The sequence below is a fragment of the Bison bison genome, unplaced genomic scaffold (assembly GCF_000754665.1).
Source record: "Bison bison bison isolate TAMUID 2011002044 unplaced genomic scaffold, Bison_UMD1.0 scf7180017864533, whole genome shotgun sequence".
In the NCBI taxonomy this organism is placed as follows: domain Eukaryota; kingdom Metazoa; phylum Chordata; class Mammalia; order Artiodactyla; family Bovidae; genus Bison; species Bison bison.
In genome coordinates this window covers 4741026-4768578 of record NW_011495082.1, presented here as the reverse complement: position 1 = coordinate 4768578, position 27553 = coordinate 4741026, and the positions used below count along the sequence as shown (strand labels likewise).

Sequence of the window (27553 nt, the reverse complement as noted above, 5' to 3'; positions counted from 1 at the left end):
CACACAAATGGCCACTGCTATTAGGTTGCAGAGACAGGTATGGGGGAAAGGCTCACCGAAGGCCCGAGCCACGACTAGTGGAGGGCTTTAGTCAGGGCTCTGGAGTCCAGCAGGACACAGTCCCCAGTCTGTTCCCTGGGCCCTCCTGCTCACCCACTGGCCCAAGACTGGGTAAGCTGAAGGGTCTCCAGCAGAAAGCCTAAATCTGCCTCTGACCTCACTCTCCACATGATGACCACCACACCACCAATCCTTGACTGAATCACTTCCCCAGTGGTCCCTCATTGACAGCTGGCTGCTTGGGGACAGGGCCACTGAGGCAACGAGCAATAGCTGAGCAAGACCTGTTGCTTGGTAACAGGGTGCAGATTAATGACACACAGCAACAGGTACCTGCTAAAGGCTATGCTCATCTTGGTCTGTTATACAACCAGATATTTTACTAAAAATTTGAACTGGCAATTTATGATATCAAGGCCAAAACTGCAACAATGGTAGAAGCAGAATATTTAGAAGAGGTGGCAAAAATACACAGAAGACTACACAAAAAAGATCTTTATGGCCCGGATAACCATGATGGTGTGATCACTCAGCTAGAGCCAGACATCCTAGAGTGTGAAGTCAAGTGGGCCTTAGGAAGCATCACTATGAATAAAGCTAGTGGCTGCTGCTGCTGCTGCTAAGTTGCTTTAGTCGTGTCCGACTCTGTGCGACCCCATAAACAGAAGCCCACCAGGCTCCCCCGTCCCTGGGATTCTCCAGGCATGAACACTGGAGTGGGTTGCCATTTCCTGCTCCAATGCATGAAAAGTGAAAGTGAAGTCGCTCAGTTGTGTCTGACTCTTAGTGACCCCATGGACTGCAGCCTACCAGGTGTAGTGGAGGTGATGGAATTTCACTTGAGCTATTTCAAATCCTAAAAGATGATGCTGTAAAAGTGCTGCACTCAATATGCTAGCAAATTTGGAAAACTCAGCAGTGGCCACAGAACTGGAAAAAGTCAGTTTTCATTCCAATCCCAAAGAAGGGCAATGCCAAAGAATGTTCAAACTACAGCATAATTGCACTCATTCCACATGCTAGCAAGATAATGCTCAAAGTTCTTCAAGGTAGGTTTCAACAGTACATGAACCTAGAACTTCCAGATGTACAAGTTGGATTTACAAAAGGCAGAAGAACCAGAGATCAAATTTCCAACATCCACTGGATCACAGAAAAACCAAGAGAATTCCAGAAAAACATGTGCTTCTGCCTCATTGTCTACACTAAAGCCTTTGACTATGTGGATCACAACAAACCATGGAAAATTCTGAAAGAGATGGGAATACCAGACCACCTGACCTGCCTCTTGAGAAATCTGCATGCAGGCCAAGAAGCAACAGTTAGAACCAGACTTGAAACAAAGGACTGTTTCAAAATTGGGAAAGGAGCACATCAAGGCTGTATATTGTCATCTGACTTATTTAACTTATATGCAGAGTTAAAGTGAAAATCGCTTAGGCGTGTCTGACCCTTTGTGACCCATGGACTGTAGTCCATGAAATTCTCCAGGCCAGAATACTGGAGTGGGTAGCCTTTCCCTTCTCCAGGGGATCTTCCCAACCCAGGGATCGAGCCCAGGTCTCCCGCATTGCAGGAGGATTCTTAACCAGCTGAGACACAAGGGAAGCCCTTACATCATGAGAAATGCCAGGCTGGATGAAGCACAAGTTGGAATCAGGACTGTGGGGAGAAATATCAATAAGCTCAGATATGCAGATGACACCACCCTTATGGCGGAAAGTGAAGAAAAACTAGAGCCTCTTGATGAAAGTGAAAGAGGAGAGTGAAAAAGCTGGCTTAAAACTCAACATTCAAAAAAAAAAGATCATGGCATCCGGTCCCATCACTTCATGGCAAACAGACGGTGAAACAATAGAAAGAGTGACAGACTTCATTTTCTTGGGCTCCAAAATCACTGTGGAAAGTGACTGCAGCCACGAAATTAAAAGACACTTGCTCCTTTGAAGAGAAGTTATGACAAACCTAGACAGCGCATTGAAAAAAGAGACATTACTTTGCTGACAAAGGTCCATATAGTCAAAAGGTATGGTTTTTTCCAGCAGTCATGTATGGATGTGAGAGGTGGACCATAAAAAAGGCTGAGCCATCGAAGAATTGATGCTTTTGAACTGTAGTGTTGGCAAAGACTCTTGAGAGTCCCTTGGACTACAAGGAGATCAAACCAGTCAATCCTAAAGGAAACAAACCTTGAATGTTCATTGGAAGGACTGATGCTGAAGCTGAAACTCCAGTACTTTGGCCACCTGATGCAAAGAGCCGACTCACTGAAAAAGACCCTGATGCTGGGAAAGATTGAAGGCAAGAGGAGAAGGGTGATACAGAGGATGAGATAGTTGGATGGCATCACCAATTCAATGGATATGGGTGAGCAAACTCAGGGAGATGGTGAAGGACAGGCAAGCCTGGTGTGCTGCAGTCCATGGAGTCGCAAAGAGTTAGACATGACTGAGAGACTGAAAAACAACAAAATCAAGTATACTTCAATTAAAAAACAAACAAGTGCAGAATAAACACACATTTGCCAGTGGTTGAAGAGATAAGAAAGAGGTTATATTGAGGGCAACATAGTATTATCTTTGAAATGAAAAATAAAATACTTAAATGGAACATACCAATCACATGAATCTGAAAACTTAAAGCAATAATAAATAATATGTTTTAATGGCTTTGTGTGTGTTAGTCACTCAGTCGTGTCCAACTCTTTGTGACCCCATGGACTGTAGCCTGCCAGGCTCCTCTGTCCATGGAATTCTCCAGGTAAGACCACTGGAGTGGGCTGCCATTTCCTTCTCCATGGGATCGTCCTGACCTAGGGATAGAACCCAGGTCACCTGCATTTACTGTCTGAGCTACTAGGAAAGCCCTTGAATGGCTTTGGGATACATAATTTTTAAGCTATATCAAAAATATTCCATTTTGAGGGTACTGTGAAACTGCAGGGTACAGAGAATTGTTTCACATATAGATCTTGCTAGTCAGTTACCAAAACTGACATGTTATAAAAATTATGATGTTATGTTACAAAATTGATAATGTTACAAAATTGTCCCATTGTGATCACAAAGTATTACCATCCTTTTCCCAAAATCAAGCTACATACTTAGAAATTACTTGGTAACAGGAAAATATGGCTCAGAAAGATGTAATTTTGTTAAAGATTTAGCCTACAGAACAAGGGATTTTTAGACTGTGGACATGACCCATAACTAATGGAATTTACAATTTATTGTGTTATACCAAATTGCTCCTTGGGGAGTCTCTAAGTTTGAGACTCCTGAACATATATATTAGTGAGGTTTTGCTCAAACAAAAGTTATTTAAAAAAAATAGCTAGATTTAATGACGGGTAACTTTCTCTGTTTCCCTTGATGGCAAAGACTGTTTGATCTGAATTGTAGCATGTAAAATATCATATCATATATGAACAAGCTCTCAACATATATTACTGATTTCAGAAATCACTAGCTAGGAATGTAAATTACATCAAGAAGTCTTTTTGTCTAAGGAACTTTTGTCAATTATTTAAATTTCATAACACATAAATCTGCTAAATGGATATTATAGAACATGGCCGGGTAAATAAACTTATAAAAATGATTAATCTCTTAGCCAAGAAAGTCATAGCTGCATATTCAAGTCCATTCAGCAATTTTTACTACATCCCATTCTGGTTTTATGTAATGCCCAATTCTTTTATTTATAATTGGAAAAGAAGTATAAAATTACTAAAATCTGTTAAGACTGTTTCAACCTCAAAACATTTACATTTTTTTTTTAATCTTTGGCCAAATACATGCATATATTTGAATTTTTTTATTTCTTTCAACACAACACCTGCCAATAGCTGGATCTTCAAGAAACAGACCTTTTCTGTCTTTGGCTCTTTAGGTATTATTTACTTTCTTGTAAATCAGGGGAGACCATTTTTAACAAAAGAGAGTATAGAAGCTTACCAAGAACAAAACACAAAAATTGTATAATATGTAACAAAAATATGAGAGCAGAATGGAAAAGGAAAGTTTTGCTGTTGTTTTGTTTTTCAACAAATGAAAAGCCTGACGCACTGGAAGCTTTTACTAATCTTTAATGTGTCCATGGGCTTCTAAGGATGAGCAGTTGTGGGATGTATTTGAACATGAATTCCTCCAAATCAGATATATTCTTTTCAGCCCTTTAAAGTCTGCTAAAAATTTGTGATCCTCTAGGTCATGACTAGTATCATTCATGCTGCTGTGTGGGCTTAGTCCTGTCTGACTCTTTGCTCCCATGGCTGTAGCCTGCCAGGCTCCTCTCTCCGTGGAATTTTCCAGGCAAGAATACTAGAGAGGGTTGCCATTTCCTTCTCCAGGGGACCTTCCCAACCCAGGGATCGAACCCGTGTCTCCTGCGTCACCTGCTACTGCTTTTCAACATTGTACTAGAAGTCCTAGCTAATACACTAAGATAGGAAAAGGATATAAAAGGTATGAAGATTGCCATGCTATGCTATGCTAAGTCACTTCAGTCGTGTCCGACTCTGTGTGACCCCATAGACGGCAGCCACCAGGCTCCCCTGTCCCTGAGATTCTCCAGGCAAGAACACTGGAGTGGGTTGCCATTTCCTTCTCCAATGCATGAAAGTAAAAAGTGAAAGTGAAGTCGCTCAGTCGTGTCCGACTCCTAGCGACCCCATGGACTGCAGGCCACCAGGCTCCTCCATCCATGGGACTCTCCAGGCAAGAGTACTGGAGTGGGGTGCCATTGGGAAGGAAGAAATAAAACTTTCTTTGTTCATAGACAATATGTAGAAAATCTGAAAGAATGGGCTAAAAAACTGGGAACTAATAAGAAATTACAGCAGGATTACAGCATACAAAGTTAATACACAAAATTCAATAGATTTCCTATATATGAACAATGAACTAGTGGAATTTGAAATGAAAAACATAGTGTTATTTATATTAGTACTTCCCAAAATGAAATACTTAGGTATAAATCTAACAAAATATATATATACATGACCTATATGAGGAAGACTATAAAACTTTGAATAATGATATCAGAGAACTAAACAAATGGAGACATAGTGCATATTCATTGGTAAGAAGAGCTAATGTCTTCAAGATGTCTTTTCTTCCCAATTCCATCTATAAGTTCAATGAAACCTCAAAATTCTAGTAAATTATTCTACAGATATCAGCAAACTGACTCTACTATATATATGGAAGGTAAAAGACTGAGAACATCCAACACAATACTGAAGAAAAATAACAAAGTTAGAGGATGGTCCTACCTGATTTTAAAAACATACTATAAAGTTATTGTAATCAAAACTATGGTATAGGTGAAATAAATACATCAATCAATGAAACAGAATAGAGAGCCCAGAAAGAGACCCACATAAATACAGAAAAATGCAACTGGACTTCCATGTGCAAAAAAATAAACTTACACAGACTTTACACCTTTCACAAAAATTAACTCACAATGGACCACAGTCCTAAATGTAAAACATAAAATTATGAAACTCTTAAAAGATAACATAAGAGAAAATTTAGGTGACCTTGAGCTTGCTGATGACTTTTGAGATGCAAAACCAAAGGCAGGATCCACGAAAAGAACGGATAACCCGGACTACATTAAAACTCAAAACTTCTGTGTAAAAGATAGTGTCAAGGGAATAAGAAGACAAGCTATGGAATGGGAGAAAATGTTTGCAAAAGACATATTTGAAAAAGGACTGTGTGAAATAGAAAGAAATATATATGGTCTCAGCATCTGGTTCCAGGCATAGAACTGCTAAAACCCTTAAAACTTCCTAAGTAATAACAGTAATTTTTTGTTGTTGTTCTAACAAGAATCTACATTCCTTGGAATTTACTGGACAATAGGAGTGTCTTTTGGAGTTTCCCTGATGGCTCAGCAGGTACAAGAATCCACCTGCCAATGCAGGAGACATGGGTTTGATCCCTGGGTTGGGAAGATCCCCTGGAGAAGGGCATGGCAACCCATTCCAGTAATCTTGCGGAGAAAATCCCATGGACAGAGGAACCACCCATGGAATCGCAAAGAGTCAGACACAACTGAAGCAACTGAGCACAGGAGTCTCTTTTATTCTAAGGAGGTGACTCTCAGTGGGGTGCTAGGTGGCTTCAGGATGGGGCTGGCTATCAGATACATCAAGCCATGATCAGAATCCTTGGAAAAGGGGAAAGGAGCTGGGGACTGAGTTAATGACTGGTCAGGCCTATGTAATGAAGCCTCCATAAAAATCCCCAAAGTATGCGGTTCCAAGAATTTCTGGATTGGTGAACATATTCGTGCACTGGAAGGTGACACATCCCAACTCCACAAGACATGCATGGGTGACCTTCCAGACTTGACCTTATGCCTCTTTTCACTTGACTGTTCATCTGCGTCTTTATCATAACCTTTATTATAGTCAACTGGTAAATATAAGTAAATATATCACCATGTCCCATGAGCTGTTCAGGTAAATCAAATCCCCCCAGGGAGGGCCATGGGAACCTCCAACTGGTAGCCAACGCAGACAGCAGTTGTGGGAAACCTGGAGACACGCTATACCTGCGACTGACATCTGTAGTGGGGAGCAGTCTCCTGGGACTGAGCCCTTAGTGAGATCAGCGCTAACTCCAATTAGTGTCAGAACTGAATTAAATGATAAGACACGCAGTTGGTGTTGCAGAGAACTGTTTGATATGCAAGAAAAAATAACTCCCTAAATCTAGTGTCAGAAGTGCTGTGAACGCAGTAGTGGTATAAGAGGAAAGGAGAAACACACAGCAGGAATATTTTTCCAACAGATTAGTATCCAAAATACACAAAGAACTCTTAAGACTCAACAAGAAAAACACATTAATAAACCCAGTTTCTCCAGCGTCACTCCCATGACCTCATCACAGCAATCTCGTACTCGTCATTCAATCTGGAGTTTCAACTGCGTCTCCTCAACAAACCCTTCCCTGACCTCCCAGAGAAGACAGTGCGCTATGCTGAATGTCTTTACTCCATCTGTAAGCTCTGTGAGGGTGAGGTTTACTCCTTTGCTCACTGGCTTATCCCTCTTAGCACAGGGTCTGGCAACAGTAGATGCTCAACAGCTTTTTATTTGGTGGAATTATGAAAGAACAACACAACAAAAATGTTCACTTCGGCATTTTATGTACACCATAAAGTTCTATCCTACCAGTTCCCAAATGTTACCAGTTCCAAATGTTGTAGTTAAAAACTTAAAATAAAGCCAGTATAATCATCTAAAAAATTTCAAATATACAAATGAGAATATCTACATAATTGAAAAGTCTTTCCCTAGCACATCAAAATTCCTAACTAAGGGAAAAACAAACAAAACAAAAAATCGACAGCAAAAAGCACTAACAAAATAATCAAAATATTAAAAATACTTTTGGAAAAAGCATTTAGAACATTGAGTGTAACTTTATATTGACAATTTCATATAGGTAGAAGTTAAGCAATAACCTTTTCTTATCTGGATTATTATTAATTAGTTAATGTACCTTTTATGCATTTTTTCCTTGGCATCAACTCTCTAGGGAGTCTTCTCCAATCTGTGTGTACAAAAGGAGAAATAAAAAGGGCTGTTTCCTCTGGGAATTACTGGCACTAGGTATAACTATTTAAAGAACATGAGAGTGGCTCATGCAATGGAAATAAAATTTAATATCTGTATAGATTTAGCTGGGGATTAAACTATAAGTGATATATTTTCTCCTATAAAGAAAAAAATTCATTAAAATACCTTTGAAATACTTATAAAATTTCTATAATATTCTTTTAAGTTACATAGTATTTATATAGTTAACTCCAAGTACAGGAATTTTCATAATGAAAAAATGTAGAAAAATATTTATGGGCATGACAAGTTATTCATGATATACTGTTAAATTTAAAAAGTTTCTAAAACAATACATATATAATTCCATTTAAAGAATAAACCTAACATGTAAATGCTTGAACAGATGTATATTTGTGCAGAGAAAGTTCTAGGTTGGAAACAAAATATTACAGGAATTTCTTGTGTTGGGATTATAGTTATTTTCCTTAAATGTAATTTATTATTCAATTACTCTGTATTCTGTACATGTTCTGTAGTTGATATGTATTTCTTACATAATGAAAAATTTTTTTCAAAGTTAAAATATGTGACCATAATCCTAATATAACAAAACTAAACAATTTAATAATTATAGGAAAACTTTAAAATTAAAAACAGAAATAGCTATGGAAAAGTAAATTCCTTCCACTGAATGATTTTGCCTGCATTAGCTAAACAATTCCTCTAATTTGTCACTTGTTTTTCTTTTTTAAGCTTAAGAGACAATCAGAAAACTGAAGCAACACGAAAACAGATTTAAAAAATGCTGCTTACTAATAAAAAACTCAGTACTGTTTGTAGAAAATACTTATATCTCAAGCTATTTTTCCTGAACTAATAAATTTTGCTTTAAATATTAGGTTGGTATAAAAGTAATTGCAGGTTCAGACTGTGAATTTTAAATCATTATAACTAGGCTTAAACACATCTTTATTAATCAAAATAGGAACCATTACAATCAACACATTTTTGCCAATGAGAAATAAGTTTGTTTATTCCTATAGCGTAAAAATCAGTGCTTCAGAATTTGAGCAACTCTCAGAAATCATTTTCTGCCTCCAGCTGCTTATGAAAGCATTTTCCCTGCAAAAACTTGTCAAGATGCTTGAAGATGTGGTAGCCAGTTAGTGAGAGGTCAGGTGAATATGGTAGATGATGCAAAATTCTGTAGCCCAATTCATTCAACTTTTGAAGCACTGGTTGCGCGACATGCGGTTGGGCACTGTTGTGCAGAAGAACTGGACCCTTTCTGTTGACCAATGCTGGCTGTGGGCATTGCAGTTTTCAGTGCATCTCGTTGATTTGCTGAGCATACTTCTCAGATCCAATGGTTTCGCCAGGATTCAGAAAGCTGGAGTGGGTCTGACAGTGGGCATCAGACCACCAAACAGTGACCATGACCTTTTTTGGTGCAAGTTTGGTTTTGGGAAGTACTTTGGAGCTTCTTCTCGGTCTACCCACTGCACTGGTCATTGCTAGTTGACATTTAAATCCACACTTCATTGCACGTCATTATCCAATCGAGAAATGGTTCACTGTTGTACAGAGTAAGAAGACACATCAAAATGACAGTTTTTTTGATTTTCGGTCAGCTCATGAGGCACCCGCTTATCAAGCCTTTCACCTTTCCAATTTGCTTCAAATGCTGAACGACCATAGAAAGGTTGATGTCGAGTTCTTTGGCAACTTCTTGTGTAGGTGTAAAAGGATCACTTTCGATGATGGCTCTCAGCTGGTCACTACACTCCTCATCCTCAAGGCTCTCGTCTCCTTTGCAAAATTTTTTGAACCATCACTGCCCTGTATGTTCATTAGCAGTTCCTGGGCCAAAGGTGTTGTTGATGTTGAGAGTTGTCTCCATTGCTTTATGACTCCTTTTGAACTCAAATAAAAAATCACCAATACAATATTGTAAAGTTAAAATAAAAAAAAAAAAAAAATAATAAAAATTTTTAAAAAATCACTTGAATTTGCTTTTTGTCTAACATCATTTCCCTAAACTAAACAGCAAGTAATTTGTCTTTAGCCAAAAAAAGACACATAAAGCAAGAAATGAGCATTAAAATGAAGTATAATATAACCACATTTATTTAAGAATGTATTCCAGTATCAAACAACAAAGTTCAACAATACAAAAACCACAATTACTTTTACACCAACCTAATATGTTTGTTTTCATAAATGATCCATAGGTGATCACGACAAAGTACTTAAAGAGAGTAATTTAGAGACAAATATTTATGTAGTAGAAGAAATGAGAGACCTAAGAGGAGTGTTTCCAGAGGGACACAACATTATCAACAATTAGCATTGAAAAGAGACGCTGCAACTCAGGAAGGCAACCAATGCTGTAAATGTGACTTAGGCTTCTGCATACAGGCAGTTTCTGTAACACACCAAGGACAGAGATGTCAAAGGGAAGTGTGCTGAAGTGAGGAAACCTGGGTTTTACTACAATATTCCAAGTTGCCTTGACAGGTCACTGCGTTTCTATAGCAACTGTTAATTTTCTACAAAATGAAGTAGATGAGATCTCTGCAACCCCTTACACCTTGCCTCTACCAAGGCAATTTTGTGAATGTTGAAAAAAAAAAAAACTCTCTTAGGTATGGTTCTGTTGAAAAGGCACATTAACAGCCAAAAAGAGTCTATGCCTGCTGGAAAGAAAGGAAGATACACAAGCTCGGCTGAAAATATTCTTAAAACTAGGCTTGTTTCCTCCTCAAAAGCTACAAAATCACTCAGGAACACAGAAGTGAGTTACTATTAGTATTAAAGATGAAAACTTTGATTGTATCAAATGAAAATGGAAAATCCAATGAGTTTGGCCAGCCCTATTTTATTAAAAGAAAAAAAAGTATCCTAAGAACTTCTACAATATCACTTCAAATATTCCTTGTTACAATATAAAAATCTTTTCATCTTAGTTTTCAAAAGATATATGTTGCTAATTAATTACAGGAAGAGAGCCAGGCTCTATTTTCCTATAGTGAAAATATAAAATTAGTCCTAAAAAGACATGGTAGAGAGATAGCCTTTGAAGATTAATTTTAACATTGTCAGTTTTATGGTTACCTGGTATCCACTCTTCTTTGTACACCTTCATATATCTTTTACTATATCTTTCAATATCTAGAAAAAAAAGACAGAAAAAAAAGAATTTCAAAATAATTGAAAACACCAGGTAACATCTTTTATTTCCAGTACAGGGAGTTTAATGTGTTCCTAGACATATACTGAACAGAGTAATACACATCTAGGGAAGTGGCAAGAAGCACCTGAGAACAAATGGCTGGGGGTGAGCAGAGACCGAAACCCTAATTAAAGTTCTCAGTAGCAGATAATCTGATTCATCTCTGAGAATTTTCACAAAAGCCCAAAGGCAAGTCAGGAAGCCACTTACACAAAAAGTCGGGGGGGAGGGTGCAGGTGGGGAGGTCTGTGTATCTTCTCTTTTCTTCTTGTGACACTGGCCTCTAGCTCCCAATCTTTAAATCTCGTGTAACTGGGAGGTATTAAGTACCTAAGTGAGGATGGAGGGCTGTTTGCTTACCTCTAATAAAGTAAGCAAATACTTAATACACACACATTCAGTCAGTCTTCTCAGGGAGACACTTTTCACAACCCATTGGGAAAGACAGTGGGGAAAAGGATAGGAGGAGGCGAGGTTGGAGATCAAACCAGTCCATCCTAAAGGAAATCAACCCTGAATATTCACTGGAAGGACTGATGCTGAACCTGAAGCTCCAGTACTTTGACCACCTGATGCAAAGAGCCAACTCACTGGAAAAGACCCTGATGCTGGGAAAGATTGAGGGCAGGAGGAGACAGAGGATGAGATGGTTGGATGGCATCACAATGAGCTACCACTTTATACCCAGTCGGATGGCAAGAACCAATAATAAGTGTTAACAAGGCTGTGGAGAAATGGGAACCCTTATACATTGTAGGTAATATAAAATGGTGCAACCACTTTGGAAAATAGTTGGCAGTTCCTCAAAATGTAAAATAAAAATTTACCATCTGACCCTAGATATACAACAAAAGTGGCATGGTACACAAAAACACACACATGAATGTTTACAGCAGCATTATTCATGAAAACCCACTGCAGAAGTGACCCAAATGTCCATCAACTGAGGAATGAACAAAATGAGGTATATACACATAATGGAATATTACTCAGCCACAAAAAGGAATGAAACACTGATACATGCTTTACTATGTATAAACCCCGAGACCATTATGCTAAGTGAAGGAAACCAGTCACAGAAGAATACACATTAAGATTCCATTTATATGAAATGCCTAAAACAGACAAAGCCGATTACAGGGTGCCAAGGGCTGAGGCAGGGAGGGGACAATAGGGATTGATACGAAAGGGTATGGGAGTCTCTTTTCAGGATGACGAACCAATTCTATAAATTAGATAATACTGTTGGCGGCACAATTTTGTGAGTACACTCAAAGGGACTGAACTGTATGCTGTAAAAAGTAAATTTTATATATCTGGATTTTTATCTCAATAAGGCTTCCCTGGTGGCTCAGATGCTAAAGAATCTGCCTGCAATGTGGGAAACCTGGGTTCAGTGCCTGGGTCAGGAAGATCTCCTGGAAAGGGGGATGACAACCCACTCCAGGATATTCTTGCTTGGAGAATCCCATGGACAGAGAAGCCTGGCAGTTATGGGCTACAGTCCATGGGGGTCACAAAGAGTCAGACACGACTGAGTGATTAACACTTATTTTCACTATCTCAATAAACTTGTTATTTAAAAAGAAAGAAAAGTAATTATTGGGAATTTTAATAAGCATTAAGTAAACTCAAACTCATACTCCACCATTTTCTTGGTTTTGAAGGTGTATTTACCCAAAATGGGCAACATCCTTTGAACACAGCTAAATGTGCATCAACTGTGCATTCTGAGTTTGTCATGTGCAAACATTAAATGCAAGTATTTCATATATCCTGATTCTGGATTTCAAATACATCTTTAAAAAATTCTAACATATTACTTCTGGCTTCTCTCACACCTGCACCACCCAAGTGATTCTAGATTATGAGTACATTTCTATTAACATGATCTAGCTTATCATTATGTCCAATTCTTGTATTTGCACCATCAAAAAGTAATGCTTTAAAAAACTTTTATGGCTCACACTTCTGTTGAAGAGAGGACGGCCCAGCCATTTTCATTTTCATTATTAAATATATCATTACCAATTAATATGATCAATCCAATAAATTGTTTCACTTCTACATAATCTATTTCCTTTCAGTCATCTTTGTCTTTGCCTTTGCTTTCAACAGCTGTCTAGTTACAAATATTTGGTACATAAAACCCAACAAAAAAGAAAAAAATATGGTCACATGTCATTTTAGCAAATGGAATTTTTCATGTTCCTACTACAAAATATTATGTGATGAGGTCCATTTCAAAGATTAACTGTATGAGAACACTATATTTTCCTTTTCATTCTTCGAGAGACACTGTTTACTTATTGATTCATAAGTCTGAGAAAATTCATCTAGGATACTATCATCTGAAGACTCAGTGGCTTATACCATCAATTCCACCAGCAATATTAGCATCAGGGGCTCCTTTCTATCTCTTTGCATTCCTCTTCTGATTTGTCTAGTAACTGAAACATCTTCCTCTGCCAATTTTCTTCTCTGCAGTTACGGGTAGAAAATGAAAATTTCTGAATTCTAAATTGTATTCTATGAAAGCTAAACAAAACCAAAATAACTATACAGACAGGAGTATCTCCAGAATTATTCTATATCTTCTTAAAAATTAGTAGTATACTTTGGCCAACACAATAAGAAAATTAAAGGATGATTTAACAGTGATGATTTATTTCAGTATTGCACGATGCTTCTATGCAATTTCATCATTCTTCCATTTTGTATATTTTAGTCTTTTCTAGCATGCTGCTGTTGCTAAGTCACTTCAGTCGTATCCAACTCTTGTGCGACCCCATAGATGGCAGCCCACCAGGCTCCTCTGTCCCTGGAATTCTCCAGGCAAGAATACTGGAGCGGGTTGCCATTTCCTTCTCCATTTTCTAGCATAGTAGAGGCTAATTGATGAAAAATGATGAAATAATGTCTATCATGATGAAACAGAAAAATGTTTCAAGATGCAAGAAAAGTAAGATCACTGAAATTCTAAAATGTACTTTAGATTTAGGAAAGGGTCCAATGGGCCAATACAGGTAATGCTAGGACAAAATAACTTTTCTTCTCTTTTAAAGCAAGTTCTCTCTGTTTCTTGGAAGAGCTCTATGAAAATATAAATTATGAATATCGATCATTACATATAGTAAGAAATGCTCCAAAAATGAAACTAAAAAATTAAAATGAGGTCTTGTGGACCATGACCATATAGTGAGAGTTAATAAACCAAACAAACTCCATTCATTCAAAAGAGACCTCGTGGTCATAATGTAGGTAAAGGCAGGATTTCCATTAAGTTTTTGGAGTTCTGAAAATGGCTTACAGAACCATCACCACTGTCACTCCTGTTTCTAGCTCAGAGGACCCCAGTGCTTCAGGAACCTGAGCTGGGAACCACTGGACCAGATGTTCTCTATGTAACTCTGGAGCTAAAACTCATCAAAAGAATAATATTCACTAATTTTTTTCTCTTTATTATAAAAATAATACATTTCACTGTAGAGAAAATACCAATCACTTCTATTAATTCTACCTCAGAACACTATAAACAAACCTGGAATACCTAACATGAAAAATGTTTATTCTGGACCCTTGGTTCTTTGTGAAAAATCTCAATGCCCTGAGCCACCAGGGCAAGAGATTATCAGCAAGAGATTTCCTGCTCTGTCTGTCCAAGTCTCTAGAGATTTAGTTTTTTACACTGTTAGTCCGTAAGTCTCTCTGTCCTAAAGCACATAGGAAGTCAGTGCTGGGGAAAGGGTAGTGAGGATACGTTGATGGAATACTCCCTAGAATATGGCTTCCTGTGACAGCTGTGTACTTCTATTCAGTCTGGTCAATTCTTTCCTACTCATGGTGTGTATACATACACACTATTTGTGCGTGTATATATACATATTTAATGTGTACTACAGTATATATTATACTAATCTGTATTTACATATATATGTATATGTTGTTGTTTAGTCACTAAGTCATGTCCAACTGTTTTGCACCCCCATGGACTCTAGTCCACCAGGCTCCTCTGTCCATGAGATTTGCCAAGCAAATATACTGGAAAGGCTGCCATTTCCTTCTCCAGGAGATCTTCCCAAGCCAGGGATGGAACCCAGGTCTTCTGCATTGGCAGGCAGATTCTTTACCATTGAGCCACCAGGGAAGACCATATAGTATATACTATATCAACCACAGTGGTTTTTTTGTGTAAAAACATTACATCAGGGAAGAGAGGTAAACATGTGTATATTCAAAGAGAACATACTTGGATCAATTTGGAAAATTCTATGCAAGAGTTTTCCTCTGAAAACAGTAGCAAATGATTCCTTATACTTTTAAAACTTCATTAAGCAGTTATAAAAGGTAAAGACCCTTTTGACCCAGGTATAAGACAGCTACTCCCAGAAATCAGGGACAAAATTATGTTCCTGGTCTAAATGACTCAAATAAATGTCTTCACAGTATGATGTACTTTTAAATTAGACATGTACTTTACTAACAGTTACATTTGGTTAAGTATGTATGTTCCATAGTCTAGAGACTAATTTTTAAAAGGGTAAAGTATACCCTACACTATCATTTTTTTTCAATAAAAGTGGATATTTATTAGTTCACTTAATCTTACTTAGTTAAATCTTTAAAATGAGCTTTAATTTCATTTTTAAACTCAAACAGATAAAAGCATGTGATATAATCATGAAAGTAAAAAAAATTCAGTACTTCTGAGGTAAAATGTCAAATCATTTATTATATAACTTCAAGCAGCTTTCTTTTGAAAAATTAAATAAACCCATCTAAAATGCCTCTTACAATTATAGGCACATGTGGTATTACTATATAAGACTTCCTTTTTGATTCTTATCCAATTCTAAGTCTTTTAGAAAGAGGAAAAGGGTATGCATTTTTAATACTAATGGAATGAGATGACTATAGGAATTTCTCATGTTTTAATGATGTTGTTTTGAGAACTCAAGGATGATATCGATCTCTCTAATTTCAACATTCAAGGGCAGAAACTGAAAATCAATATAGTTCTACTGTGCTAAATAACTACTCAGGAATGTATTCTCTTCCTATGAAACCACTTCTCACTTTCAGTCTGAGATTGCCAAGCTTTCTCCAACTACAATTTCTCCTCTCTGTCCTTGGCATAAGGAATGAATACATCTTTTACATTTTATATTTGATGCAAATGGTGAGCCAAAATATAGTCAAGGCTTTCAAAATTTTTAACCAAAATACTAAATAATCAGAGACCTGCTTAAAGATTTATGTATAAGGATAAAAATCACAGCATTATACATATGAGCAAAAAAACTAAAAACAATCTTAAATCTAACAGCAGGGAACTAAAAGTGGCAAACCAAAAGTGGGAAAAAAAACAAACACACGTTACAATGAATAACGTTATAGCCACACAATGGAATGCCACGCAGTCATCAAAAATCGTATTTTCTAAGAATATAAAATAGGTAACTAGTAAGAATCTACTGTATAGCATAGGGAGCTTTACTCAGGACTCTGTAATGACCTGTACGGGGACATAATCTAAGAAAGAGTGGATATACGTATAACTGATTCACTTTGCTGTTCGGCAGAACCGAACACAAGACTGTACACCAACTATACTCCAATAAAGATTAATTAAAAAAAAAAAGAATATGTGACAATGCTAATAATATGCTATTGAGTAAAAAAGGAAGATACAAAGTAACATGAATCCAACCTTGTAAAAGGATATACACATAGAAGAAAAATTTGGAATATACAATATCAGTAGTAGGGAGAAGGCAATGGCACCCCACTCCAGTACTCTTGCCTGGAAAATCCCATGGATGGAGGAGCCTGGAAGGCTGCAGTCCATGGGGTCGCTAAGAGTCAGACAGGACTGAGCAACTTCTCTTTGACTTTTCACTTGCATACATTGGAGAAGGAAATGGCAACCCACTCCAGTGTTCTTGCCTGGAGAATCCCAGGGACGGGGCAGCCTGGTGGGCTGCCGTCTATGGGGTCACACAGAGTCGGACATGACTAAAGTGACTTAGCAGCAGTAGTTCTCTAGACATAAGGAATAAAGGTGATTTTTTCTTTTTTTTTTTTGCCATACTGCACAGCATGTGGGATCTTACTTCCCTGATCAGGGGTCAAACCCACGCCTCCTGCGTTGGAAGCTCTGAGCTTTAACCACTGGACCACCATGGAAGTCCCAGGGTGATTTTCACTTTCTTAATATTTCTGTTTTCATAAATTTCACTGAACATATAACACTTTTATTTTGAAAGGTAATCTTAAAAATATCAAAAAGTTAAAAATATATTTTCTGTTAAATCAACATACATATGCTTTTTCAGGGTGGTTGATAATTTCCCACTGAATCAAATCAATCAGCATTAAAGATCATGTACTTCATGGTGAAACACTGTTTTATCTGTAGACAGTGAACCACACAATCAGAGTCTAGTACGCACCTTGTTTTTCTTCAGGTGTTTCTACAAAATAAGGCATTCTTTTCACAGTTTCTCTCAACTCTTGTTTCAAGGCGAGCACATAATCTTCACTCTCTCCTGTTTTTAGTGGCACTGGTTTATAGTCTGTATCCTGTTTACATTAAGAGGCAATTTTTAAAAAATAAATAAAATATTTTAATATCCCTTTTGTCTATGTTCTGAAAACATGTCAGTTTTATTGAAAAACCATATTTTATAGGCATTAAGTTTTACCATCAACTTAAAATATTTTGAGCTTTTATTATCTATTAAACATTTTCACCCATCTCTTATTTTTCTCTTACTTTATAAGTAGAAAAGATACTTAATGTTCCTACCTGCCTAATTTTTCTACTGACCACACCAACAGTCATTTGCTATATAGTCTGATGACTGTGATTCTGTATTTTAAAAATTAAAGCACCCAGATCAAAGCAGTCTGGGTCTCCTATTATGGTGGTTTCCTATTAGCCATGGTGGTATTAGTAGGAGAGTAGCGTTAAAAACAAAAAAAAAAAGTAGTAGCAGCTACTGTTTAACAAGTGGTTACTACAACCTGGATGTACTCAATATTCAGAATCCATGAATTCATCTAAAGTATCAATAATTCCCCTTTTATAGTGAGGAAGCTGAGAAGTGAATAATCTGTAAGTCCATATAACACAAAAGTGGCAAAGCAGAAATTTGAACCTATATCTTCAATTATTAAGAACTACAAGTACACACACATATGTATTATGTACGCATATATATTTATAATACAACAGGAGACACCGTGATGAACTAGTCAAACCTTTTGCCTGTGTGGAATTTACATTCTAGGGGAGAAAAGTAAGTAAACAAATGAGATAATACACAATTTTAGACAGTGATAAGTGATAGAAGGACTGAAGCCCAGAAGAGGAAAGAGTGACGGACAGAGCCCACGGAGACTGCAAATGGCTGGTCCACCCAGTAAGCACACACTTCTTGGGAGAGTCACCTTTGAGCAAAAATCGGGATAAGAATATGAAGCCATCCATACAAAGAAATGGGGAGACCGATGGCTCCAGCCAGGGAAACTAATAGGGGAAAATGCCTAAGGGAAAAAGGAGACCACCACGGCTAAGGAATGAGGACAGTGGTGGGAAAAGGATCAGAGAAACAGAAAGCCAGATCAGACAGAGCCTTTTAGCCAGTAATAAATTTTATTCCCTGCAGAAAACAATAGTATGTACTAATATTCCCAAGCTTTAGAAGTAATCTCACACATGAAGAAGAGCTTGTTTTAAAAGGAAATCAATATAAAGTGACATTCTGTCTATACCTGCGATATTTACCTTTGTTTTTAGGCTGCACTGAATATCAGAAAAGAAAAATATCAAGAGTAAAAAGTAGACTCTCCCCATGTGAGGCATCTAGATCCCAAGAACATCTGTTCAGGGTCCTGTACTTAGAGAAATCTTTCAACAAAGGATGTTTCCTTTTGAAAGACAGAAAAGATTCCTGGAAGGAGTATCTGGTTATTTATGACATTTTCGTATTTTGTATCACAGCACATGTGCATCTGGAAATGTAACCTTAAGTTTTAAACTAAAGTCAAGCATTTGATTAAAAATCACACCAATTAAGTTTGCAGCATAATTAAATTTAAAAGCAATACTAAACGTAGTCGAAATGCTTCTATTTTGAAAAACAGTGACAAAATTAAAATTTACTTTAATAAAATAAGGAACTAAGCAAAAAAAAAAAAAAAAACCAAAAAAAAACTCAGTGGGGGAAAAAAGGCCCAGTGGTATACTAGGGAGCAAAATTAAATTCTATAGACGAAAGATGAGAATAAAGTCATTAAGTGAAGGTCTGGCAAAATAGGAAGTGAGGACCACTATAAAATCTAACTTTACTTTAAAAAATATTATTTTAATATTGGACTCTATCAATAACAGCATTGTAAGACACAAAAATTGAAAAAAAAAATTATAGGCCAGAAAATATTGACTATATTCAGGGAAAAAATATATATATAGCTTTTTGCATTTTAAGAAAGCAGTCTGAAAATTAGAAATGTTTCAGAAAAGAACAGTGGAAATATTTAAATTAAAGGTAAGTGACCATCTCTTTTACTTTCTTACAGTTTAGGATATCATGTGAATGTGAAGTCGCTCAGTCGTGTCTGACTCTTTGAGACCCCATGGACGGTAGCCTACCAGGCTCCTCGGTCCATGGGATTTTCCAGGCAAGAATATTGGAGTGGGCTGCCATTTCCTTCTCCAGGGGATCTTCCCAACCCAGGGATCGAACCCGGGTCTCCTGCATTGCAGAGAGACGCATTACCGTCTGAGCCACTAGGGAAGCCCAACAATATATATTCAAGTCTTATACAGTATTTAAATTCTCTCTGAAACATGAAAAATATCCTGTGAGAATTTCGCTGTTAATGTACTTACAGGAAACAGTGGGGGTGGTTTCAGTACGACATCAGGTAACTTTTCACCTCTGCTAAATCCAACTGCTTCAATGTTAAAGGTATAAGCAGCACGTCCTCTTCCTTTATTCCCAGCCATTGGAACTAGTTATATCAGAAAAAGCAGACAAATTAAGACACTATTAATGTTTAGGTTTCATGGTATTGCAAGAAAAATGAAACCAACATTTAAAATCAAAATATACTCCACCCCTTAGGTTGCATGGCTCATTTAGAACACTTCTGGAAAGCAAAACTTGTAAAGAAACAAATATGGGATAAACTGATTCCTAAACATGTCCTACTTAGTCATGCTTGGAAGGTATGGTGATGATGGTCTCAACGACCTCACACAGACTGGCTGGAGGGCTGACCCCGGGGCTTCTTTGCGATGCTGCCCCAACCACTGTGCAGTCAGCTGGTGCAATTCTCTCCACCTCTCTGTGGTTCTGCAACGGGATCTCAGATATGCGTTAAAGATGTGGCCCAGTAGGGGCTGTGCTGATGAACAAGGGACACCTGGTTTTCCAAATCAACTTGAAGACTATCAGCAGTCATACATACTTTAAAAGCTTAAATGATTTATTTATCCCAAAATCTGAGTGTCAGAAAGAATCCTTGAGATCTATTCCAAAGTCCTCCTTTTAGAAATGGGAATGGACTCATAAGACTTTGAACAGGTCTGTCCAAGCAGAAAAAATTGTTAAAGATAAACCTGTATACTCTGTAACTTTAGGGATAAAGTTATCATTGTTAGAGAACAATATCATTCTTAAGTCCTATACTTAATTTCTGAGTCTTCTGAAACATGATTACTCTATATAGTTGATGCTTGAACAACATGGGGTTAGGGGCACTGACCACCCCACGCAGTCAAAAATCCATGTATAATTTTACAGTCAACCCTCCGAATCCATGGTTCTCCATTCTGAAATTCAACCAACCTCAGTTTGTGTACTGTTAGTTTTCACTGAAAAAAATCCACATATTAAGAGGATCCATTCAATTCAAGTTTGTGTTGTTCAATCAACCGTAGTGTGAAAACAGGATTCCTACACTAGGGCCCTTTCACTACAACTCACTGGACTGTAGTGAAGATCATAATGCACATTCTTTAAATATTTCCCCCAATGGTGATACCGAGGATCATTCAACTCCGTTAAGTCCAAGAAAGCAAGACTAGGTCCTCCATACCACTTTAACAGTTACCTTCCTTTTCTCCCTAACCATTTATGTGTTGAGGAAATCAGGTCACTATCGTCTACAATGCTTCTCCAACTTCAACCCTAAGGAATGTGCAGATTATTCAGAAATCTTGCCAAAAAGGCAGAATCAGAACCAGCTGGCCAAGGATGAGGCCTGAAGATCAGCATTTCTAACAAGCTCTCTGAAGATAGCAGTGTTACTGGTTTGCAGACCACACTTTGAGAGTAGGAGGGGTGGACAATTTCCCAGACTGTGGATTTCAGTGATGTGGCTGCTGCTGCTGCTGCTGCTAAGTTGCTTCAGTCGTGTCCAACTCTGTGCCACCCCATAGACAGCAGCCCACCAGACTCGCCCGTCCCTGGGATTCTCCAGGCAAGAACACTGGAGTGGGGTGCCATTGCCGTCTCCAACACATTCCTCTACTCCCTGTATTTTCTATAAACAGATGGACTAGAAGCTTACTCAAATTTGGGTTTGATTTTTTACAAAAATACTCAAAAGAGATGCATATGAAGTCTCTTTCAGTGATGTTCTCTGATCATTGGGGTCACGTGCTGTTAGTCTGTTTTGTCCAGTATAAAGTTGAAAAAAAAAGTCCAAACATAAGTGGACCCATGTAATTCAAATTTGTGTTGTTCGGAGTCAACTGTAACATGAAATCAGTTTTCACTTAATGATTTTTAAAACTGCAGGTATTGATGATCGTATCCTAGATTTACAAGTTCACTGTGGATTATAATGTGGTGATAAACAAATTTTATAATTTCTTTCTTAACTTGAATCCCACCAGTTATCAATTCCCCTCATCTACTATTTAGTTACTATGAAATACAATTCATATAGAAAAGATATTGATTTTAATAACCAAGCTCATGCCAGTTGTCCACACTGACAGAGTGAAAATATACAAATGGCCTTGTTTCAATTGCTGAGTCCCTAAAACATATGCTGAACCTATAGAAAGCAGGTCTCCCAAGTATGAAAATTGCTGAGCACTGGAAAGATTAATGCTGAACCTGAAGCTCCAATACTTTGGCCACCGGATGCAAAGTGCCAACTCGTTGGAAAAGACCCTGATGCTGGGAAAGACTGAAGGCGGGAGGAGAAGGGATCTCATCTTCTGTCTGGGAAGACAGAAGATGAGATGGTTGGATGGCATCACCCACTCAGGGGACAAGAGTTTGAGCAAACTCCAGGAGATGGTGAAGGACAGGGAAGCCTGGCAAGCTGCAGTCCATGGTGCTGCAGAGTTGGACACGACTGAGCAACTGAACAAAAAGAGCTCACACCTTCACTCTGAGGAAAACCCACCTAAAAGGAGAGTATACCAGCTGTCGTTACTTGATGGAGTATCTCCTGAGAACTATTGAATTCTGCTGACTCTAAAGTTTCATATTTATTAAGAAACCTTTGGGTGTATAAACTTGATTATCATTAGTGAATGCACTGCCCTTGGCAGAAAAATCAATCCTAACTCTTGAGACACCCTTAATAATTACATGGCATTCTGGCCTAGAAATCCATTTCTTTCTATTTTGGAAATTCATTCGCTTCTCCTGCAGAACTGGGAGGCAATGGCTGGACTCTGGTAACAGTCTCTTGGCAAAACAGACTCACAAGTTGTGGGCTAAGCTTCACTGTTTGAATCCCTTGAAATCCTTTAAGTTGATTAAGCCATTTCCGTGGTCCTTTTTCATCCTGCTAAGCTTCTTGAATGAAGAGGTTTTTTTTTTTTAACCAGCTTTCCCCATTTTCTCATTATCCAAATCATCCTCTAATTTATGTGGGCCAATTTCATCCAATTAATATTGAGCATTCCAGGCATTCAGAGAGCACTGAACAAAACAAAGTCTCTGCCTTCAGGGCTTATATTTTGGTGGATGAACAACCATAAGTATGTAACATAATATTATGTGCTCCTGTAGTGGGTTGAATTATGTCTTCCCCCAAACCCCTTACCTGTGAATATGACCTTCCTTGTTTGTAAATAAAGTCTTTGGAGATGTAATAAAATTAACATGAGGTCATAGGAGATTGGGCTTCCCCGATAGCTCAGTTGGTAAAGAATCCTCCTGCAATGCAGGAGACCCCGGTTCGATTCCTGGGTTGGGAAGATCCCCTGGAGAAGGGAAAGGCTACCCACTCCAGTTTTCTGGCCTGGAGAATTCCATGGACTGTATAGTCCATGGGGTTGCAGAGAGTCGGACACAACTGAGCAACTTTCACTTCTCTTTCATACAAGAGAAGGGTGAGTCCTCTCCTAGTGACTAGTGTCCTTATAACGGGGGTGCTTGGGCAGACACAGGCACACAGGGGAAACACTACGTGAAGATGGGAGCACAGACTGGAGTGCCATAGCAGCAACCCAGAAACACCGAGGAGTGCCAGGAACCACCAGAAGCTGGAAGAGCAGCGCTGAACATTCTCCCTCAGAGCCTCCAGAGGGAACAAACTCCGCTAATACCTTGATCTCAGATTTCTGGCTCTAAAAATGAGAGAATAAATTTCTGTTGTTTTTAAGTCACATAGTTTGTGGCAGCTGTAGGAATTAATATAGCTCTGAAGAAAAATAAATCATGGTAAGGGGGTAAAGAATAATGAAGAGGTGTAGTACTGACTTTTTCACACAAATGCAGTCTTTCTGTGGACAATAAGCTAGAGTGGCATGCTGTAGAGGGACTAAGAGTTTTAAGATGGAGGAATGAGGTGAAGATGGCTATGCTGCTGCTGCTGCTGCTAAGTCGCTTCAGTGTCTGACTCTGTGCAACCCCATAGATGGCAGCCCATCAGGCTCCCCTGTCCCTGGGATTCTCCAGGCAAGAACACTGGAGTGGGTTGCCATTTCCTTCTCCAATGCATGAAAGTGAAAAGTGAAAGGGAAGTCGCTCAGTCTTGTCTGACTCTTAGTGAGCCCATGGACTGCAGCCTACCAGGCTCCTCCGTCTTGGGATTTTCCAGGCAAGAGTACGGGAGTGGGCTGCCATTGCCTTCTCTAGAAGATGGCTATGCACGGAAGGCAAAACAAAGGCAGGAGAGGAAGCCGTAAGATGCAGTGTCTGAGGAGCAAGAAGCTCATGCAGGTGAGAAGCAAGGAGAGGCTGATTAAGACCAGATCTTGTGGAGCCCTGTGTGAGCTATGGTAAAAGGTTTGGCTTTTGTCTTATTGTGATGTGAATGATACTCAGGCAGATGCTGAAATGCAAAGGTCCCTAACAGTCCTCAGTGGCAAAATCCACTGGACTATTCCTCTTGTTCATGCTTTTGGACTTCAAAAGCATGCTGTTGTTGTTCAGTTGTTCAATTGTGACCAACTCTGTGTGACCCCATGCACTGCAGCATGCCAGGCTTCCCTGTCCTTCACTATCTCCTGGAGTTTGCTCAAACTCATGTCCATTGAGTCAGTGATGCCATCCAACCATCTCATCCTCTGTCATCCCCTTCTCCTTCTTCCTTCAATCTTTCCCAGCATTAGGGTCTTTTCCAATGAGTCAGCTCTTCACATCAGGTGGCCAAAGTATTGAAGCTTTGTTAGCATTAGCCCTTCCAATGAGTATTCAGGGTTGATTTCCTTTAGGACTGACTGGTTTGATCTCCTTGGCGTCCAAGGGACTCTCAAGAGTCTTTTCTCCAGCACCACAGTTTGAAAGCATCAATTCTTTGGTGCTCAGCCTTCTTTATGGTCCTACTCTCACATCTGCACATGACTAATGGAAAAACTATAGCTTTAACTATACGAACTTTTGTTGGCAAAATGATGCGAATGTGCTGCCTATATTGTCATAGTTTTCCTTCCAAGGAGCAAGCGTCTTTTAATTTCATGGCTGCAGTCACTGTCCACAGTGATTTCGGAACCCAAGAAAATAAAATCTGCCACTGTTTCCATTGTTTCCCCATCTGTTTGCCAAGAAGTGATAGGACTGGTATATCCAAGGCATACCACTCATTATTGCCTCCATCCTTACTGCTGCTGCTGCTGCTACTGCTAAGTCGCTTCAGTTGTGTCCGACTCTGTGTGACCCCATAAACAGCAGCCCACTAGGCTCCTCTGTCCCTGGGATTCTCCAGGTAAGAATACTGGAGTGGGTTGCCATTTCCTTCTCCAATGTATGAAAGTGAAAAGTGAAAGTGAAGTCGCTCAGTCGTGTCCAACTCTGTGCGACCCCACAAATGGCAGCCCATTAGGCTCCTCCATCCATGGGATTTTCCAGGCAAGAGTACTGGAGTGGGTTGCCATTGCCTTCTCGGATGAAACTGTCTGTTCTCCAGGCTTTAGTCTGATTGCTGGTTCTTCTAACTCGTGACCAGTTTTTGTCTACTTCTGTTCTTAAAACTTACTAAATATGGATTTCCTTAAGGGTCAATCTATAGGTTCTGCTCCTTATCTTTGGAAAAAGCACCCCCTGTCAGGGTTTGATAACGTCCTCCAATTACCTCTACCACTAACCTTTGTTCTGAGTTTCATCCCATTTTCTTACTACCAAAAGAATATTTGGACGTACCTTAAACTCAGGGCTTCCCTGGCAGCTCAGTGGTAAAGAATCTACCTGCCAATGCAGGAGACGGGGGTTTGATCTCTGGGTTGGGAAGATTCCTCTAGAGAAAGAAATGGCAATCCACTCCGGGATTCTTGCTTGGGAAATCCCAAAGACAGAAGAGCCTGGCAGGCTATCGTCCAAAGGGTTGGAAAACAACTGGACACAACTTAGAGACTAAACAACAACAATCTTTGCTTAAAATACTGAGATCATCTCTCTATAGTAACTAGCTCACTTTCATATAGAATGTCCCTATTTCTATCCACAGTATGTTATTTCCCCAGTCACCAATATTTGAAGATTTGGAGTGACTTAGGATTGATTTATCATTCTGTTTCACCCCTCTATCAGAATCAATCATCTAACTGTTTTCAAAACGTCCCTTCCTTTCCGTTTTCACTACCATAATTCAGTTCGGCTCCTTTCCACCTCACTTTTGACGGCTGCCAGATTTTGTAGTATCCCCTGTTCTTCCTGTTTATTTTATTCTCTCACACTATTCATTCTAAAGCAGAGTTCTGATTAAACGCTTCTCTTCTCTTCCCTCTTGGCTAGATAATTAAGTCCAAACCCACTATTCCAAGTATTGAGAGCCCTTTTATGATGCTTGCACTGATCCTCCCAACTCACTGGCCTGTAATCATTTCTTGACTAGCACTCTCTCCACTGGAAACCACTTCCTCCTTGTCTGGCTGCATCCCTTTCACGTTAAGATCCAGTTTAACTTGCTCAACATCACAACTGTCAGTTCATCCCAACTTGCTTTTGGAAACTTTCTTCTGTTAAAATACATGGATTTTTAAAAACTGAGGTGATATATTTTGCCATTTTCTTCAATTCTGGAAGAAATACAGACAATGCCTCTTCTGGGAAAAGCATCTTTTCCAAAGGAGATTCACTTCTATTTTTTTGTTTCTTCAAAAGTATTAACACTAGAAATCTTATATTCCCCACTGTTTAGCAGAATACTCTTTATGTAGCAACAGTTTCATAATCAATGTTGTTTCCTTATTTATTGACTTATGGTTGATTTGGAATGGGATGCAAAAGTAGGAAGTCAAGAGATATCTGGAGTAACACGCAAATTTGGCCTTGGAGTACAAAATGAAATGGGGCAAAGGCTAAAAGAGTTTTTTCAAGAGAAGGCACTGGTCATAGCAAACACCCTCTTCCAACAACTCAAGAGAATACTCTACACATAGACATCACCAGATGGTCAACACTGAAATCAGATTGATTATATTCTTTGCAGCCAAAGACGGAGAAACTCTATACAGTAAGCAAAAACAAGACCAGGAGTTGAGTGTGGCTCAGATCATGAATTCCTTATTGCAAAATTCAGCCTTCAACTGAAGAAAGTAGGGAAAACCACTAGACCATTCAGGTATGACCTAAATCAAATCCTAAATCAAATCCCTTATGATTATACAGTGGAAGTGACAAATAGATTCAAATAGATCTGCTAGAGTGCCTGAAGAACTATGGGCAGAGGTTTGAAGAACTACGGACAGAGGTTTGAAGAACTATGGACAAAGGTTTGGGACAATGTACAGGAAGCAGTGATCAAGACCATCCCCAAGAAAAAGAAACGCAAAAAGGCAAAATGGTTGTCTGAGGAGGCCTTACAAATAGCTGAGAAAAGACGAGGAGTCAAAGGCAAGGAGAAAAGGAAAGATAGACACATTTGAATGAAGAGTTCCAAAGGATAGCAAGGAGAGATAAGAAAGCCTTCCTCAGTGATCAATGTAAAGAACAGAGGAAAATAATAGAATGGGAAAGACTAGAGATCTCATCAAGAAAATTAGAGATATCAAGGGAACATTTCATGCAAAGATGGGCTCAATAAAGGACAGAAATGGTAGGGACCCAACAGAAGCAGAAGAGATTAAGAAAAGGTGGCAAGAATACACAGAAGAACTATACAATCTTCAGGACCCAGATTACCATGATGGTGTGATCACTCACCTAGAGCCAGACATCCTGGAATGTGAAGTCAAGTGGGCCTTAGGAAGTATCACTATGAACAAA

General features: G+C 38.7%; 1 protein-coding gene across 9 annotated transcripts in view; it reads right to left on the bottom strand.

The window, feature by feature from the left end:
- The window catches only part of POLR3G (polymerase (RNA) III (DNA directed) polypeptide G (32kD)), a 47894-nt gene that overhangs the window by 12835 nt on the left and 7506 nt on the right, over positions 1 to 27553 (bottom strand). For 4 of the 9 annotated variants that reach the window (XM_010831912.1, XM_010831915.1, XM_010831919.1 and 1 more), the window contains exons 2-5: positions 19768 to 19889; positions 17324 to 17453; positions 10754 to 10810; positions 7581 to 7631 (exon numbers count right to left, since the gene is read on the bottom strand). In XM_010831912.1, the coding sequence (XP_010830214.1) occupies positions 7581 to 7631; positions 10754 to 10810; positions 17324 to 17453; positions 19768 to 19889 (360 nt within the window). Of the gene's footprint in view, positions 1 to 7580; positions 7632 to 10753; positions 10811 to 17323; positions 17454 to 19767; positions 19890 to 19995; positions 20069 to 20089; positions 20157 to 22949; positions 23078 to 27553 lie in introns of those variants that run through there. The other 5 variants (XM_010831910.1, XM_010831911.1, XM_010831917.1 and 2 more) reach the window with 4 other exon arrangements.